The sequence below is a fragment of the Podarcis melisellensis genome, assembly GCF_964234715.1.
Source record: "Podarcis melisellensis genome assembly, chromosome: 2".
Lineage (NCBI taxonomy): Eukaryota > Metazoa > Chordata > Lepidosauria > Squamata > Lacertidae > Podarcis > Podarcis melisellensis.
This window is the reverse complement of record NC_138529.1, coordinates 104,758,803-104,778,739: the sequence shown is the minus strand read 5'-3', so window position 1 is coordinate 104,778,739 and position 19,937 is coordinate 104,758,803. Positions and strand designations below refer to the sequence as shown.

The window sequence follows — 19,937 nt, the reverse complement described above, 5'->3', positions numbered from 1 at the left end:
CATACCTTCTGTGCATAGGCATCGAGTTCCTCAAACTGCGCCAAGTCTATTTCTATCGATTTCTCATTGCATTCATCCCAAGGATAATCTAGGAAGAAACATGGAAGACGTGGATTTTGATCTGTTCTCAGACCTATCTACAGGATTCATTCACTGGGACGTTAACTGTAGGTTCATTTCGGGAACTATAATGGTGACACAAACAGGGCTGCTTGAGGTGATGGATAAAATGTACCCACCCACATGCCACATACAGAAACCCCATTCCACTTGCAAAAACCAAACGGTGGTGATGGGACAAAATCCTTCACCATACCTGAGAGCAGGCTAACCTAGTGGACGTAGGGCAAACATAATAGTATGCAGGGATGTGTCTTCTCTTCCCTCCACCCACCCAGGAATATCTGAAGCCCGAAATGGCCCTCTCACTGCCTAATGTTAGGGCTGGCCTTGGCGTTAAATGTATGGTGTATCTAATTTTTACCATGCAAGCCTTGTTCCCAGAACATCTCAAGAGGTGTGGACGGGCTCTCATGAAAACTGCTTTCTCTGCTACTATGATATACAACTCCCATTATTCCTCGCGACTGACCATGCTTGCTGAGGCTGTTGGCAGTTGTAGTCCAACAACATCTGGAGGGCCAAACGTTCCCCACAACTAAAATATAGCCATATATAGCCATAACAAAGGGATGCAGGTGGCACTGTGGGTTAAACCTTGCTGATCAGAAGGTCACGGTTCGAATCCCCATGAAGGGGTGAGCTCCCGTTGCTCAGTCCCTGCTCCTGCCAACCTAGCGGTTTGAAAGCACATCAAAATGTAAGTAGATAAATAGGTACCACTCCGGCGGGAAGGTAAAAGGCATTTCCGTGCACTGCTCTGGTTCGCCAGAAGCGGCTTAGTCATGCTGGCCACATGACCCAGAAGCTGTACGCTGGCTCCCTCAGCCAATAAAGCGAGATGAGCGCCACAACCCCAGAGTCGGCCATGACTGGACCTAATGGTCAGGGGTCCTTTATAGCCATAACAAATAAGTTATATTTACCGTACAGATCTTTTTTCTCAAGCGCCATTGATCTTCCTCCTTCTCCTGGAAAGCCTACAAAATCGCTACTGTTGGGATGAGACAAGATGCACATGAAAGCATATATCACAATTTCCATCATCCCACAGAGTCGTCATCCTGGCAGTGGAGCTGTGCTTGCGCAGGTGAGACAGAGCACTGGCTTGGGAGACAGCTGATGCTTCATTGAGTTGCAAAGGCTTTCTGGGACATTGTACAGTGGTACCTCAGGTTACATACGCTTCAGGTTACAGACTCCGCCAACCCAGAAATAGTGCTTCGGGTTAAGAACTTTGCTTCAGCATGAGAACAGAAATCGGGCTCAGATGGCGCGGCAGCAGCAGGAGGCCCCCATTAGCTGAAGTGGTGCTTCAGGTTAAGAACAGTTTCAGGTTAAGAACGGACCTCCGGAACCAATTAAGTACCTTACTTAACCCGAGGTACCACTGTATTGTAAAGACTGGCCAGGTTAAACTTGCACAAATGTCAGTTTGGGTTTTCTGCAGATTGACATTTGCTCTGAATTAGCACCAAAGAGCAGGTTTTTGGGGGAATGTTCTGGGGCAAAAAAAGAGCGCTCACAGAGCTATAAAGCACAGACCATACCTGGAAGGACCAGAGGAAATGTAAGTGTGGATAAGCCCTCGATGTTACACTGACAATCACAGAGTTGCTGATCTCATCTCCTTCCTCCTTCCTTGCCTCCTCCACGATGCGATACATAATGGGAGCACACTTTGTTTGAGTTGCAAGACCAAACATATGCTTATTGCAGCTCCACCTTAGCCAGACAGATCTAGAATCTTTCCTATCACACATGTATTTTCAATAATAAATATTAGGTCTCTTATTTTCCAGGGTCAAGTGCTTTCCTCCAAAAGGGATTCTGCTTCCGTTCAGCTTCTGCCAACATTCAGCTCCAAATGCTAAGAGTAGGGAGATTTCTTTACCCAGTCAACCTGCAAGCTTGGTGTTTCGGCCAGATATCTCCTCACCCTGCCCGCCCCCCAGCATATCCATTTTTATTATAGTGGTACCTCAGGTTAAGTACTTAATTCATTCTGGAGGTCCGTTCTTAACCTGAAACTGTTCTTAACCTGAAGCACCACTTTAGCTAATGGGGCCTCCTGCTGCTGCCGCACGATTTCTGTCCTCATCCTGAAGCAAAGTTCTTAACCCGAGGTACTATTTCTGGGTTAGTGGAGTCTGTAACCTGAAGCGTCTGTAACCTGAAGCATCTGTAACCCGAGGTACCACTGTAATTGGGTTTATAAAGTTTATATACCACTTGACATTTACAAAAAGCCATTTAGAAAAAGGAATGAATACAGTGGTACCTTGGTTCTCAAACTTAATCTGTTCCGGAAGTCTGTTCCAAAACCAAAGTGTTCCAAAACCAAGGCTTGCTTTCCCATAGAAAGTAATGCAAAATGGATTAATCCGTTCCAGACTTTTAAAAATAACCCCTAAAACAGCAATTTAACATGAATTTTACTATCTAACGAGACCATCGAGACATAAAATGAAAGCAATAAACAATGTACTGCAGTCACACAGTCAATCCATCAGTAGCTGAACTGGGTTCCAGACAGTCACAAAAACAAAAAAGCCCCCAAAACAAAAACGTAAAACAAATAGCAAAAACAGACAGACCTCAGCGTAACACTCAAAACGGAATTGTGGCACTCAAAATGGAGCTCATTCAGCTTCTGAAGAAAGTTTGCAAACCGGAACACTTACTTCCAGGTTTGCAGTGTTTGGGTTCCAAGTTGTTTGAGTACTAAGGTGTTTGAGAACCAAGGTACCACTGTACTTCTTTTTAAACAAAACAACACCCAAGCACCTATTTGAATTCCTATTGGCCACAAGATGGCAATGGAAGATGGTCTGAAACCTTACGGCACGTTCCCTAGGAGTGGAAACACAAAAAAGGATGATGCGGAGGACAAGGCAATTGCCTGAGCATCATGTTGTCATTTGAGCTTAAGACACTGCACTGAATTCTGCCTTTAGGGAAAGGTTTGCAGCTTAGTAGCAGAGCAGAAGATCCCTTGTTCAGTCCTAAACAGAGAGGACAGTTGTAACAGGAGGAAATCAAAAGGTGAAAAACATAGACATGTAAAATAGGCATGTAGAATGAGTAGTTGCACATGAGTTAAAATAACAAAGTACAAGTAAAGAGTCTCGATTTTATCAGATCATCAGGTATTAGTTCCAGATCTACTAGGCTTCTGTCTTGAAAATGATGGTTTTGCTAGTCTATGTCATGAAGAAATGCCAAATCGCCTTTGAATTTAATCATGTGTAAGGTGCCTTAGAGGGACGCGGGTGGCGCTGTGGGTTAAACCACAGAGCCTAGGACTTGCTGATCAGAAGGTCAGTGGTTCGAATCCCCGCAATGGGGTGAGCTCCCGTTGCTCAGTCCCTGCTCCTGCCAACCTAGCAGTACGAAAGCACCTCAAAGTGCAAGTAGATAAATAGGTACCACTCCAGTGGGAAGGTAAACAGCGTTTCCATGCGCTGCTCTGGTTCACCAGAAGCGGCTTAGTCATGCTGGCCACATGACCCGGAAGCTGTACGCCGGCTCCCTCGGCTAATAAAGTGAGATGAGCGCCACAACCCCAGAGTCGGTCACGACTAGACCTAATGGCCAGGGGTCCCTTTACCTTTTAAGGTGCCTTACTTTCAAATATTTTATTTTGTATTAATTTCCGTGAATTCCATTTTCTAGATAGCATGTATAAGTTCTACACCGTACTCTCAAATATAATTTAATGATCCTATTAAGTTTTGTACGTTAATAAGACAAGGGATTTGTTTTCTTTACAGTCAGAAGTCTGCTTTTCCCCCCTCTAACTGTGTAAGCGTCAACCCCTTTTCCACTGGGTTGTTACTGGGTTGTTTACCCTGCAGGATCTGTGCCTAAAATCAGCTCCTGCCTAGAATCCCAGTCTTCAAATTTCACTAGTTACTAGTAATTAGACAGTTCCCAACCCCAGTCAGTTGTTGAGTTTCCCAAACCCTCTTTCAAAGAAATGCCTTGGTTAAGATTAAGATGCCTTGGTTACCTTTTTGATGTAGAAGACATCCGAGTGATAATTTTTCTTCTTTGGAGGAAAACGTATTGCTGCAGGTTGAACAATTAAGCGCTTTCATGCAGGAACGAAGTGCCAAAGTGAGGGTGAAGGTGAGGGCAGAGCATGATTTGATCTGAAGCTGCCAACACCACTCCCCTCCTTGAGACCTTGGCAATTAGGACAGAGGAGTAGCAGGGATGGCACCTGTGAAGTGAAAACAAACAGAAATCATTAGATGTTTTTAGCTGGAGTGTGTCCAAGCTCCCAGCGTGGGGGAACAAAGATACGGCAGGTGTCTCTGTTGCTCATTTCCTCTCCTCCATAAGAACAGCATCTTGTTCTCACAGTGGCCCGTGGGATAGCAGCAACTGCAAGCAGGCTCTGTGCACAAGAGCCCTCTCCCCTCCTGTGATCTCCAGCAGCTGGTATTCAGAAGCCTTGCTGCCTCCTTGGCTTATAGCCATGGATAGCTCTCTTCTCCATGAATTTGCCTAACCCTCTATTAAAGGTAAAGGGACCCCTGGCCGTTAGGTCCAGTCGTGGCCGACTCTGGGGTTGCAGCGCTGATCTCGCTTTATTGGCCAAGTGAGCCGGCATACAGCTTCCGGGTCATGTGGCCAGCATGACTAAGCCGCTTCTGGTAAACCAGAGCAGCGCACGGAAACGCCGTTTACCTTCCCGTCAGAGCGGTACCTATTTATCTACTTGCACTTTGACGTGCTTTCGAAGTGCTAGGTTGGCAGGAGCAGGGACCGAGCAACGGGAGCTCACCCCGACGCAGGGATTCGAACCGCCAACCTTCTGATCAGCAAGTCCTGGGCTCTGTGGTTTAACCCACAGCGCTACCCATGTCCCCAAACCCTCTATTGTTGTTGTTGTTGTTGTTTAGTCGTTTAGTCGTGTCCGACTCTTCGTGACCCCATGGTCCAGAGAACGCCAGGCACCTCTGTCCTCCACTGCCTCCCGCAGTTTGGTCAAACTCATGCTGGTAACCTCGAAAACACTATCCAACCATCTCGTCCTCTGCCGTCCCCTTCTCCTTGTGCCCTCCATCTTTCCCAACATCAGGGTCTTCTCCAGGGAGTCTTCTCTTCTCATGAGGTGGCCAAAGTACTGGAGCCTCAGCTTCACAATCTGTCCTTCCAGTGATCACTCAGGGTTGATTTCCTTCAGTATGGAGAGGTTTGATCTTCTTGCAGTCCATGGGACTCTCAAGAGTCTCCTCCGGCACCATAATTCAAAAGCATCAATTCTTCGGCGATCAGCCTTCTTTATGGTCCAGCTCTCACTTCCATACATCACTACTGGGAAAACCATAGCTTTAACTATACGAACCTTTGTTGGCAAGGTGATGTCTCTACTTCTCAAGATGCTGTCTAGGCCTGTCATTGCCCTTCTCCCAAGAAGCAGGCGTCTTTTAATTTCGTGGCTGCTGTCACCATCTGCAGTGATCATTGAGCCCAAGAAAGTAAAATCTCTCACTACCTCCATTTCTTCCCCTTCTATTTGCCAGGAGGTGATGGGACCAGTGGCCATGATCTTCGTTTTTTTGATGTTGAGCTTCAGACCATATTTTGCGCTCTCCTCTTTCACCCTCATTAAAAGGTTCTTTAATTCCTCCTCACTTTCTGCCATCAAGGTTGTGTCATCTGCATATCTGAGGTTGTTGATATTTCTTCCGGCAATCTTAATTCCGGCTAGGGATTCATCCAGCCCAGCCTTTCGCATGATGAATTCTGCATATAAGTTAAATAAGCAGGGAGACAAAATACAGCCTTGTCGTACTCCTTTCCCAATTTTGAACCAATCAGTTGTTCCATATCCAGTTCTAACTGTAGCTTCTTGTCCCACATAGAGATTTCTCAGGAGACAGATGAGGTGATCTGGCTCTCCCAGATCCCCTTCATGGATCACTGCCTTGTCGTGGCGAAGGGGCTTGAAGAACTCAGAGAAGCTATGAACTATGCCGAGCAGGGCACCCAAGATGAACAGGTCATAGTGGAGAGTTTTGACCAAACGTGATCCACCTGCATTTTAACTAAAAGGACATATTCTACTCATGTAAAAGCACGCTGATTCCCGGACCGTCCGTGGGCCAGATTTAGAGGGCGATTGGGCCGGATCTGGCCCCCGGCCTTAGTTTGCCTGCCCATGGCTTAGGCCAATAACACTTAAAATAGTTATGAGCTGATATATTTAATAATTACATACCTTATACAGTGGTACCTCGGGTTAAGAACTTAATTCGTTCTGGAGGTCTGTTCTTAACCTGAAACTGTTCTTAACCTGAGGTACCACTTTAGCTAATGGGGCCTCCTGCTACTGCCGCTGTGCCACCACCACCCAATTTCTGTTCTCATCCTGAAGCAAAGTTCTTAACCCGAGGCACTATTTCTGGGTTAGCAGAGTCTGTAACCTGAAGCGTCTGTAACCCGAGGTACCATTGTAAGCTTAATTAATCACAACAGGGATGGGGGATCTTTTTGGTTCTATGTTCTAGATCCCTATCAGCATCTGTCTGTGGGTCAAAATCCCTTTCACTTCCATAAGGTAAAAGGTAAAGGACCCCTGGATGGTCCAGTAAAAGGCAACTATGGGGTTGCAGCGCTCATCTCACTTTCAGGCCAAGGGAGCCAACGTTTGTCCATAGACAGCTTTATGGGTCATGTGGCCAGCAGGACTAAACCACTTCTGGCGCAATGGAACACCGTGACGGAAACCAGAGTGCACGGAAAAGCCGTTTACCTTCCCGCCACAGCGGTACCTATTTATCTACTTGCACTGGCGTGCTTTCGAGCTGCTGGGTTGGCAGGAGCTGGGACCGAGCAACGGGAGCTCACCAAATCGCAGGGATTCGAACTTCCGACCTTTTGATCGGCAAGCCCAAGAGGCTCAGTGGTTTACACCACAGCACCACCCGCGTTCCTTAAGACCTAAAAGGGAAGAGGGGAATGGACTATAAGGACCGGTTTTAGCATTTCAATTAGATCAGGCATAACAGGAGTGGGCGAGAAGCCTTTGGGAGTCTCCACCTCTCTCTTTAAGAGCACAGCAAGACTGAGCTTCAAAGGGAAGAAAAGAGACTTCTCTCTCCTTCCTTTTTAGGGCTCAGTTCAGGAGTGCCTATGAGCTCCCTGCAAGGAGCCTGGCATGCCCAATCTCTCTGCTGAACCAGCACTAAGAAGGCTCTCCCCCTCTCCTAATGAGGGGTGTGGGCACAATCTTGCTTAGTGCTGAGTTTTGGCACACCAGAGAGCTCTCTGCCAGGAGCGCCATGGCTCAGCCGAACACACTAGGCTTGTTTGCCCTTTAGATCAGCTGATATGAAGGGGGAGCAATTCTGCTTAGCAGTGAGGTGATGGACTATATGGAATTGGCGGAAATGACTGGCAGAATCCGAGACTTGGGAGAAGACTTGGTGGAAGAAGATTGGAAGAAATTTAAAGACTATCTGCAGAAACACTGTCAAATTAATGAATGTTAAAATGATGTTGGATTGAAAATAAGTGGCATTAGCAACAAAGATCATAAGAATATGCAAAAATGAATTGATAAATGGATGAAAATATAGAGTTATAATATGTTAAGATATAGAGCTAAGATAAATGAAAGAGGGTAAGGATTTGCTGATTTGATTATGTAAATGGGAATACAAAAAGGGGAGGTGTGAGGAGGTCAAAGAAACAAGCTAATGAGTGTAAAGTTATAAAAAATGGGTTTGTTTTTAACTTCTCTTTTTTCTATTTTTCTCGTTTTCTGTATTTTGTATTTTTGTTTTTCTTTTGTCTGTCTTTTTTATGCATTTTTGTATTTATAACTTTGTAAAATCTTAATAAATATTCTTTTTTTAAAAATCCTGCTTAGCAGTGGGTCCCTGCTTTCTGCATTGCTTCAGAGGCCCCTAACAACCAGCAGGCTGGCAGATGTTTTGGGAGCTGCACAAAGCAGCTTTGGAAAGCCACACCCTCTCAGTCAAGCCCCACCCACACCTGCATGACAGCAGGTGTAGGGGGGGTTGGCCATGATTTGCCAAGAATGGTCTCATGGGCCAAATGTTGAAGTGGGGGCAAGATTTTCCCAGGGGTCGGATGTTCCCCATTCCTGCTCTAAAGATGCAAAATGTGACCTTAGGAGCTGAAGGTTTCTTGCCTTGCCGCAGGAAACAGGCACCCAATACTGCTGAAATGTGCCTTTGTAAACAACCGTGTTCTATCAAGCCCTCTCCACATGAGTTTGCCATTCAAGCAAAATTCAAAAACCTTCATGTGGATCTTTATTTAACAAAATGAACCTTCTTTGGGAAAATTAAAGCACTTTTATCTCTTAAAAGAAGAAAATTTTTATCTTGCTCAATTTCCTTTTGGGGGAAAAGCTCCTGAAGGTATGAAAGAGCAAAAAATAATTATTTTTTTCAAAGGTAAGAAAATTAGCCAAATACAGAAGCCGTTTAACAAATGTGAGGAGGGGTGGATATGCCCTACTGACTTCTTCTTCATCATCATCATCATTTATAATTTATACCCCGCCCATCCGGCTGGGTTTCCCCAGCCACTCTGGACGGCTCCCAACAGAATATTAAAAACACGATAAAACATCAAAAATTAGAAACTTCCTTAAACAGGGCTGCCTTCAGGTGTCTTCTAAATGTCAGGTAGTTGTTTATTTCCTTGACATCTGGTGGGACGGCGTTCCACAGGGTGGGCGCCACTACCAAGAAGGCCCTCTGCCTGGTTCCCTGTAACTGCTCGTAGTGAGGGAACCGCCAGAAGGCCGTCGGAGCTGGACCTCAGTGTCCGGGCTGAAGGATGGGGGTGGAGACACTCCATCAGTTATACTGTGCTGAGGCTATTTAGGGCTTTAAAGATCAGCACCAACACTTTGAATTGTGCTCGGAAACGTACCGGGAGCTAATGTAGTGCCTGGAAAATGACATGTTTTCTTCATGCAACAGAAATCAGTTTGGGAGTGGGTCCGGTGCAGAAAATTTCACCCTCATACTAAAAGGCTCATAATAACTTCAGGAAAACATACTGCTACGAAATGTGTGTCTGGACCTGTACGCAAGTCGATCACGCACACATATTTCTATGCATACTCCCAAGAGTTTTAGGATCTTTTACTGGAGTTAAACACGTGTCTGTTATGCTTAATGCTTAATGTTATGTCTGTTATGCTTAACATGCTTAATGTTATGTCTCCATAAGTTCACACACAGGAGGAAGAAAGAAAAATTGGTTTATTGCATGAAATGAAAATGAAAGGATTATATTTTCAGACAGCAAGATTTACAAGTATAAGAGGGCAGCAAATCAGACAGTACAAACACACCTTGATTTTAAAGAGTAATAATAATAATAATAATAATAATAATAATAATAATAATAAAAAATTTTAAAGAGTAAAAAGATCCCCATCAAAGCCTAGAACGTTTCTTCTGTCACCTATTCGTTGACCTATGATCCAGCGAAGTGCAGGGTTTTCTTCAAGAGCATCAGAAATTTACATGACGATTTCCAACATACAATCATACCTCAGGTTACAGACGCTTCAAGTTGCGTTTTTTCGGTTGCGGACCGCCGAAACCCAGAAGTACCAGAACGGGTTACCGGTACTTCTGGGTGTCGGCGGTCGCGCATGCGCAGAAGAGCTAAATTGTGCTTTGCGCATGCACAGAAGTGCCAAATCGCGCTTTGCGCATGCACAGAAGTGCTAAATCGCAACCTGTGCATGCACAGAGGCGGGTTGCGAGTGATGCGGGTTGCGAATGTGCATCCCGCACAGATCACGTCCGCAACCCAAGCGTCCACTGTACTTAATTTTGCGCCTTTCTTTTGGAAATAAATGCAACTGCTGCACACATCATTATCTGTTTGAGAAGCAGCCACTTGGGGTCATCCGGGAGGTGATTCTCAACAAACAGAACAGGATGCGTAAGGAAGTAGTAGTCGTTGCATCTGCAAAAGGACAAGGAGCAGCGTTAGAATGCTTACAGGCACAGTTGGCAAGTGAAACCACAGTTGAGAATGCTGAGAATGAACCAACGTGAGCCCCCGGCTCCCATTTCCCCCCCACCTCCTTCCTCTCTTGGCTATGGAAGGTTTGGAAACTAGCTCCTGGTTTCAAGCACCTACAACTTCTCTTCTCGCCCACATCAGATGGACTGACAAATTCAAACCATGGTGTATCAAGCTAGCTTGTTTAAACAAACCATAGTCAACATTAGCCACAGCTTAGGCTTTGGAGGACACTCTAAACTAGCCTTCTGATTCCATCACCCCTGACCATTGGACATGCTAGCTGGGATTGATGGGATACAGAGTTCAGTATCTGTATCCCATCAATCCCAGCTAGCATGTCCAATGGTCAGGGGTGATGGCAGGGCCAGATTTAGGTTTGATGAGGCCCTAAGCTACTGAAGGTAATGGGGCCCTTTATATGTCCAGCTGTGTATAGAAATGAGCAAACCAGTGATATTTTAGGGAGCAGGCTAGCAGGCAGGGCCCGTTACTTAGATCATGGGCACCCACACAACACACACAAAAAAACCACTGTTGCTGTATGTAGGTTTTATTTTATTTGTTTTTTATCTTTTATCTTGGAAATGTTTTTGTTTCCTTTGCATTTTTGGGAGGTCCCCAAGAGAGCGGGGCCCTAAACTATAGCTTGTTTAGCTCATACATAAATCCGGCAAAGGGCGATGGGAGTTGAAAACAGCTGCAGGGCACTAGGTTGAGGAAGTCTGCTGCGTTGCAATGAATGACCCACCTCCAGAACCCCCAAATCTTGCACGCATAGCCCAACATACTCAAATGAACCATTTGAGAGGATAGAGGGTGGTGGAGTTTCCTTGTTTCCCCCGCCACTGTGACGTTCCAGGCCAATGGCTTACCGTATTGTTCGCTCTATATGACACACTTTTTTCCTCCTACAAAGTAAGGGGAAATGTGTGTGCGTCTTATGGGGCAAATGCAGGCTGCGCAGCTGTCGCTGAAGCCAGTAGAGCAAGAGGGAGAGCTGCACAGCGCCTCTTACTGTGCTGCCTTCCCAGCGAAGCGGGAGGAGGGACGGAACAGAGCCCTTACGGAGCCCCTTCCGTCCCTCTTCCTGCTTCGCTGGGAAGCCAGCAGACCAAGAGGCACTGCGCAGCTCTCCCTCTTGCTCTGCTGGGTTCAGCAGCGCAGCGCCTCTTCAGCGAAGCGGGAGGAGGAAAGGAAGTGTGTGCTGGTCCCAGGGGCTAACCAAGAGGTGAGGTCCGAGTCCAGTCCGAGGTCGATGGTGCAGTATGGAGGCTGTCAATCAAAGCTGTAGCTGGGTCCAAGGCGGGGAGTTGGGTGGGGTCAGGAACTCTGGCAGAAGAGCAGGACAGGGTGCAGACAGGAACAGGCTACCAACAACGTTGCTCCCGCAACCTGGGACTGGGGCTGACTGGCTTTTATCTGCTCCGAGGCATAGGGCGGCCCCGGTCCACAGGTGACTCGCCTCTCTTGGCCTTAAGACGAGCACTCCTCCTGCAGGAACTTAGTTCCCTCCGCCTCTCTGCCCTGAGCCTCTGCAGCTCAGGAGAGGCTGGAGGGTTACCGGACCCAGAGGCAACCTCCTCTTCCCCTGACGGGGCTGAGAGTGGAGCACCTGCAGGCAATGGGTCCTCCATCACTTCAGGGGCCAGAGCAGACTCAGCTGGTGCCTGCAGCTGAGGATCCAGCATAGGTGAGGACCCTTCGGACTCAAGCCCCAGCCCCGGCTCAGCTGGTTCTGCAGGCAGGGACTCCTGTGCAGGCTGGGATTCCTCAGGTTCAGCCTCTGAGTCCGAATCCCAGGCCATCACAAAGGGGCTCCGTAAGGGCTCCCTTCCTTTCCTCCTCCTGCTTCCCTGAAGAGTGTCGCTTCGTCTCGCCTGCCTCCTCCGATCCCCCCAGCAGGGACAATGCTGCTAGGCAGCCAGCAGATCCAGCTTCCCCAAAGAGGTGGATGGATCAGCTGATCCTTAGCCTAATCCTCCCTCCTCCTTCTTCTTCAACAACATTTGATTCAGAATATTTTTTTTCTTGTTTTCCTCCTCTAAAAACTAGGTGCGTCTTATGGTTGGGTGTGTCTTATAGAGCGAAAAATACAGTAATTCCTATTCCACCAGCTTATAATGGTCGGCCCTTTGGCCATCCAATCACAAACCCCAAGAAGTGGACCAAGCCAAACAGAAAACCCAGGAAAACAAAGGAAGTCAACCAGGTTACAGTGGTACCTCTGGTTAAGTACTTAATTTGTTCCGGAGGTCCGTTCTGAACCTGAAACTGTTCTTAACCTGAAGCACCACTTTAGCTAATGGGGCCTACCACTGCCGCCGGAGCACGATTTCTGTTCTCATCCTGAAGCAAAGTTCTTAACCTGAAGCACTATTTCTGGGTTAGCAGAGTTTGTAACCCGAAGCGTATGTAACCCGAGGTACCACTGTACATCATGGTGCCCCACACTATGATTGGTTTTCTATTTCCCCGCAATGTACCTGCCAAGGTCCCCGCATCTTCCCCATGTGCAGTCCAGAAGATGCCACTTTCCATCAAGATAAACAGCATTCCAGGCGTGCCTCTTCATGTTCTTTGTTCTGCCGACCAAATACCTACACCGTATCCCTGCAAGACTGAGGGGGAAAGAAAGGTATTCAGGAACACCCTTGTTGCCAAGGGGACTGGCTCCTTTCATTGCTTTTTTTTTTTTTTATTGGAGTGGAATGGCCATCCTTCATTTTGTTCCACAACAGAGATAAGGAGAGTGGGATTTTTATGGAGAAAACAGAAGTTCCGCACGAGACCACTACAGTGGTACCTCGGGTTAAGTACTTAATTCGTTGCGGAGGTCCGTACTTAACCTGAAACTGTTCTTAACCTGAAGCACCACTTTAGCTAATGGGGCCTCCTGCTGCCGCCGCGCCGCCGGAGCACAATTTCTCTTCTCATCCTGAAGCTGAGTCTGTAACCTGAAGCGTATGTAACCTGAAGCATATGTAACCCGAGGTACCACTGTATATGCCTTCTTCTAGTCCGGGAATATGCAGTTGTCCCATGTGGTAGGGTTGTTGAGCTTTGGGGGGGCAAAGTTGTTCTGCTTTTCTGGGAAAATCTCCAAATAATCAACACTTCCAATATGGGCTGCCGTGCAACCAGGTTTCCCCAGACATTTTAAACCGACTTCCCAAAAATTCACCCGGACGCCATTTCCGATGGATGAATGTTGGCAATATCCGGGAAATTCCACACATATGGCAGCCCTACCATACAGCGATCAAGCCTGCAATCTTGGCGTTATCAGCACAACGCTGTAACCAACTGAGCTATCAAGTGATATATCAAAGTTTCCTTCAGGAGCATTCATTGTTTGGTACTGGGGTGGGGAACCTGTGGCTCTGCAGATCTCCCATCGTCCCTGCCAAATAACAACTGTTTGCCATGATGGCTGAAGCCGAAAGAGTTACCTGCACATCTTTGCAAAGAGTAGAGAATATCCAGAACAAATAGTCTTTCCTGAACGAAGGACATCGGCTGGCTTTAAAGCCAGCTTCTCTCTGTCACGGCAGCCTTCCTCATCATATTCTGGAGAAATAAAGACATTTGTGAAATGTCACCCCAAAGTTTGCAACGCACAATGAAAAAGGGGCTGCAACAGTCACACTTGGTGTGGCAGGGACACCAGGTTTTCAAAAACAGCTGAAGCAACGTAGGGGAGTTATTGAAAAGCTATTTCATTGTGTCTTCATCTATCTTCTGTTTCAGTGTATCTGAAGAAGTGTATCTGAAGAAGTGTATCTGAAGAAGTGTTTCAGTGTATCTGTACTTCTGTTTCAGTGTATCTGAAGAAGTGTGCATGCACACGAAAGCTCATACCAAGAACTAACTTAGTTGGTCTTTAAGGTGCTACTGGAAGGATTTTTTTTTGTTTTGACTATGGCAGACCAACACGGCTACCTATCTGTAACTTCATCTATCTGCACGCAATACCTTTAAAGCACATCTGAAGCACATTCTTTCCCTCAAAGCATTCTGGGCGCTATAGTTTACCCCTCACAGAGTTACAATTCCCAGCAAACCACAGTGCCCCTAATTCTTTTGAGGGGAAAGAATGTGCTTTGAATGTGCTTTAAAGGCATGGTGTATACAAGCCTAACTGCAGATTATCCAAATAAAAGAAGAAGCAGCCACCAACACACAGCTTTGCTGCTTGTGTTGTAGAGCACTGACTTTTATCTACAGTTAGGTAAAGGATGGGGACTTGTGGGCAGTTGTCAGAGGCAAAGGAACGCCAGAATTCAAAAAGCGGCACCTCCACCTACCAATATGATGGCAAATCCACACCCAAAAGGCTCGGACTTTCTCCAGGTCACTGTGGGCTTTCTGGAGCAAGACGCTCACCAGGTTTCCCACAGTATCCTTGACATCCACCTGTTTCACAAAAGGGAAATAGATTTGGTAGCAGTTAATATGGAGGAGCGGTACCCAGTTCCTTCCTTCTTCCTAAGGCTGCCACTTGTTTAAAGAAAATTTAGGGTGCAATTGTACAGGCACTTACAAGACGCTCGGTGCTATTGAATTCAGTGGAGCTTCCTTCTGAGTCAAAATGCGCAGGACTGCACAGACGATTAAGTGTATGTGTTTGAGCTGAACAATCAATCAATCAGTTATTAAATTTGCCAAAAACATACCCCTCGGTAAAAATAGTTCTGAAGGGAGAAGCATGATTAACCTTTCAATTTTCCAGTGTGCATACAGTGTCCACAAATTTCAGCTGTGATCCAAATCCCCTTTGTGATGTCTGGGTTGTGCATGTGTTGGATTATGGGGAAGCATTCAGCCAGCAAGTCCTGTCAGCTTCCGCTGGTGGAGGGGTGCGCAACTCCCCATTCTACCTGTGGGTGGGCAATGGCATACATGGGGGGCATTTGTGGGGCAAGGAGGGTGAGGGGCTGAGGCAGACCTGGCTCAGAGCCGGATTCAGGTTTGATGAGGCCCTAAGCTACTGAAGGTAATGTGGCCCTTTATACGTCTAGCTGTCCTTTGTCAACAACAAATTGTCGCTGTTTTTTGTGTCGAATATATGCTATAGGGTAATTTATGGACCTAATGGGTATCTAAAGCCATTTGCACATGTTGTCATGCAATCAGTCCATGCAGAATGTAGGTACAGTGGTACCTCGGGTTAAGTACTTAATTTCTTCCAGAGGTCCGTTCTTAACCTGAAGCACCACTGTAGCTAATGGGGCCTCCTGCTGCTGCCACGCCGCCAGAGCACGATTTCTGTTCTCATCCTGAAGCAAAGTTCTTAACGCGAGGTACTATTTCTGGGTTAGCGGAGTCTGTAACCTGAAGCGTATGTAACCCGAGGTACCACTGTACCCTATATATAGAAATGAGCAAACCAGTGATATTTGAGGGAGCAGGCTAGCAGTTGGGGCCCATTATTTGCATCATAGGAGCCTACACAACACAAAACACTGTTGCTGAATGTAGGATTTATTTTGGGGTTTTTTATCTTATATTTTGGAAATGTATATCCAGGTGTGTGTTTTTTCCTTTTAAATTTTTTGGGGCCTCTAAGAGAGTGGGGCCCTAAGCTATAGCTTGTTTAGCTTATATGTAAATCCGGCACTGCCCTGGCTACTGCTGTTGGAACCTGGCAGGATTGGGGAATCAGCACTGAGTCACAACCACGGTTGTTGATTCTCACCTGACTTTTGAGTCTTTTTTCAGCCAGAACTCACAGGAATTCAGTTCCAGCACCTCTCAAGTGGGTGCCATCAGTGGCGTAGCGTGGGGGGTGCAGGGGGGGCCAGCCGCACCGGGCACAACATCTGGGGGGGCGCACTGGCAGCTCTCTGCCCCTACCTGGCTCACTCACTCACTCTCACTGCAGTGCCCCGGGTGCTGACAACCCATTCTACGCCACTGGGTGCCATTGTCATTTTAAGAGAACAAGGAAGGTGCTCGTGGTAAATTCTGGCACCTCTTTTTCTAGAAAAATAGCACTGGTTATCACCTTAATTTTAAAAGCCTAGCAGCTGCCAAAGCAATGTTATTGCCAAATATCTAAGTACAGTGGTATCTTGGGTTAAGTACTTAATTTGTTCCGGAGGTCTGTTCTTAACCTGAAACTGTTCTTAACCTGAAGCACCATTTTAGCTAATGGGGCCTCCGGCTGCTACTGCACTGCCAGAGCATGATTTCCGTTCTCATTCTGAGGTAAATTTCTTAACTTGATGTACTATTTCTGGGTTAGTGGAGTCTGTAACCTGAAGCGTATGAAACCTGAGCTACCACTGTATAACTGCGTACTCCACACCATATTGTACAATTAATGCACAAGCCCCACCCTCAAATAATCCTGTGAACCATAGTTAAGGGGTGCTGCGAATCTTAGCTCTATGAGGGATAAACAACAGTTGTGGTATTCGGGGGGGAGGGCAGTATTTGGAGCCTTCGTGAAGAGGCACTTTTTATATTAATCATGCAGAAAATGGGAGCACCGTATTGTGACTTACGAAGTTTGTTATTCGACGTGGACAGAATAAGCTGCCTTCTATCAGGAGTGTCTACCTGAAAGTACTCTCAAATTCCAAATGCCCATTGAAAACCTGAGCATCCTAGCAGATTATTTGCTGGACTATTATTCTACACTGAACAGATCACAATAAAAGAAAGCAAACCTTCTGTGCGTAGGCATCCAGTTCCTTAAACTCTGCAAAGTCTATCGGCATTGATTTCTTATCGCGTTCAACCCATGGACAAAGTATGAACAAACATGAAATATTCAGTCGAGAAAGTCCTACAAGTCCGGCAGAAAAAGGGAAGAAGTGAGAGAAGGAGACAGTGAGACAGTGCTGGAGCAAACAGGATTTTGATCTAACAAGAGTCCAATCGTACCTTGGAACCCAAACGCCTTGCGAGTCGAACATTTTGGCTCCTGAACACCACAAACCCAGAAGTGAGTGTTCCTGTTTGTGAATGTTCTTTGGAACCCGGACGTCTGAGGCGACTTCTGTGACTTTCGATTGGCTGCAGGAGCTTCCTGCAGCCAATCGGAAGCCGGGCCTTTGTTTCCGAACGTTTTGGAAGTCGAACGGACTTCCGGAACGGATTCCGTTCAACTTCCGAGGTACCGCTGTACTCCTGAACACATGTAGACAGAACTTGCAGCGGGAGTGGCATGGTTTTCACATCCTCCTGCAATAGTTGCTACCTCTTTAGGGAAGCTCCACCCCAGCAGCTAAGGCCATTGCACCCCCTCCAATATCCATTCATCCGAACATAAACTGTAGGCTTATTTCAAGAACGATAATGGCAACGTAACAAGTGATGGAAACTGGGCTGATAGGTGAGGGTAAAACTTTCCCCATTCCCCTAACACCGGTGATAGGACAGAGTCCTGCAGAACACCAGAGGAGAGCAGGCTAACTTTGATATACAGCAAGTTTGTGGGGTCTTTGGGCCTCCAGATGCTACTGAACCACAAGTCCCATAATCCTTTGCCCCTGGCTTTGCTTGCTGGAGCTGATGGGAATTGCCGCCCAACAATATCTGGAGGGCCCAAAGTTCCCTACATTTGAAATACAGGCCAATGGCCACATATAACCATAACAAAGGAGATTCTGACTAAACATCAGGAATAACACTCTGATGGCAATATCTGTTCAACAGTGGAACGGACTCCCTCAGAAAGTCCTCCTTCCTCGGAGGTTTTTAAGCAGAGTTGGATGGCCCTCTGTCATGGATGGTATAGTTGAGATTCCTGCCGTTGCAGGGGGCTGGACTAGATGACCCTTGGGGTCCCTTCCAATTCTACAATTCTGTGGTTCTGCAAAAGAACTGATATTTACGATTCAGATTTTCCGGAGGCTGCGTTGATCCTTGTTCTTCTCCCATCTTGGAAACCTACAGAATGGGGATGAGATAATAGATGTACATTAAAGCATATATTAACAGGGACGTGGGTGGCGCTGTGGGTTAAACCACAGAGCCTAGGGCTTGCCCATCAGAAGGTTGGCGGTTCGAATCCCCGCGACGGGGTGAGCTCCCATTGCTCGGTCCCTGCTCCTGCCAACCTAGCAGTTCAAAAGCACACCAGTGCAAGTAGATAAATAGGTACCACTCCGGCGGGAAGGTAAACGGCGTTTCTGTGCACTGCTCTGATTCGCCAGAAGCGGCTTAGTCATGCTGGCCACATGACCCGGAAGCTGTACGCCGGCTCCCTCGGCCAAAAAAACGAGATGAGTGCCGCAACCCCAGAGTCAGACACAACTGGACCTAATGGTCAGGGGTCCCTTTACCTTACTAAAGCATATATTGGCCATGCTGACTGGGACTCACGGTGGAACAATCTCTATATAGCTACACATTCCCCATCCCCAATATGTTGCTCTTACACCAGTGTAACATTCATAACTGCCCTTAATTTCTTTATTTTATTTATTTCATAAGACTTTTAACTGATGCTTCAGGGAAACCTTGCAGCTCAGTTGGTTAGAGCGTCGTGCTGATGGCACCAAGGTCACAGTTCCGATCCACATACGCAACAGCTGCATATTCTTGCACTGTAGAGGGTTGGACTCTGCAGTTCTACGATTCTATACATGGGCTCACATCCAGCATCCACATTCACTGAGGGGGAAACAGCACCTCTTGAAGCACATCCCATGTATGTATCTGCTATATAGTTAGGAAAGCGGTTTGCCTGTCTGTCTGTGTGTTCTCTATGCATTCAGATGCATTCAGCCACTGTCTGGTGCAGGGTGGATAAAATTCAATGATATTTTTAAAAATTTAAATCGGGGTTTTTTATGTAAACCGGATTTTTTTTATTTAAATCGGATTTTTAAAATAAAATGCTTTTGGAGGAAAAATCTTTCTAAAGATAGTTTTCTATTTAAATTATATTACAGTGGTACCTTGGGTTAAGAACTTAATTCGTTCTGGAGGTCCGTTCTTTACCTGAAACTATTCTTAACCTGAGGTATCACTTTAGCTAATGGCGCCTCCTGCTGCCGCCACGATGCAACTGCACAATTTCTGTTCCCCTCCTGAAGCAAAGTTCTTAGCCCGAGGGACTATTTCTGGGTTAGCGGAGTCTGTAACCTGAAGCGTCTGTAACCCGAGGTACCACTGCATAGTCCAAAGGCTATTCATCAGGAAATAAGGATTTATTTTAAGATTTTCATGTGTGCTAAAACTCAGTCTAAGTTTTTTCTTTTTAATTGTTTAACCACATCTGTTAACAAACATAGATACATATGCTATAATGTTATTGTTTTAGTTAAATTGTTTAAATTCTTATTAAGGAAATGATTTTTTTTCTCCTTCCAATAAAGTACAGCAGAAAAGTTAACCAAATATAAACAATAATTTCATAATTACCTGTCTTTGTATTTCTAATAGTACAGTAGTACCTCAGGTTAAGTACTTAATTTGTTCTGGAGGTCAGTTCTTAACCTGAAACTGTTCTTAACCTGAAGCACCACTTTAGCTAATGGGGCCTCCTGCTGCTGCCGCGCCACCGGAACACAATTTCTATTCTCATCTTGAAGCAAAGTTCTTAACCTGAAGCACTATTTCTGGGTTAGCGGAGTCTGTAACCTGAAGCGTATATAACCTGAAGCGTATGTAACCCGAGGTACCACTGTATAACCAAATCACTAATTTTTGATATAACTGTAAAAACTACTCTGGAAATTTATTATTCCAAAAATGAAACCTTCATCTGGTTGTAAATGTTAAGATTATACCAGCAAGAATGAGTCTTTCTATAAAAAAAAAATGAT

The 19,937-nt window shown here is 46.1% G+C and overlaps 1 protein-coding gene across 1 annotated transcript in view; it reads right to left on the bottom strand.

The window, feature by feature from the left end:
• Positions 1 to 19,937, bottom strand: part of LOC309363201 (kyphoscoliosis peptidase-like) — a gene marked incomplete at its 3' end in the record, with an annotated part of 40,333 nt that overhangs the window by 4,884 nt on the left and 15,512 nt on the right. Inside the window, exons 3-4 of the mRNA XM_081899307.1 lie at positions 18,000 to 18,054; positions 16,830 to 16,948 (exon numbers count right to left, since the gene is read on the bottom strand). Of these exons, the coding sequence (XP_081755433.1) occupies positions 16,830 to 16,948; positions 18,000 to 18,045 (165 nt within the window). The 5' untranslated portion in view covers positions 18,046 to 18,054. The remainder of the gene's footprint in view (positions 1 to 16,829; positions 16,949 to 17,999; positions 18,055 to 19,937) is intronic.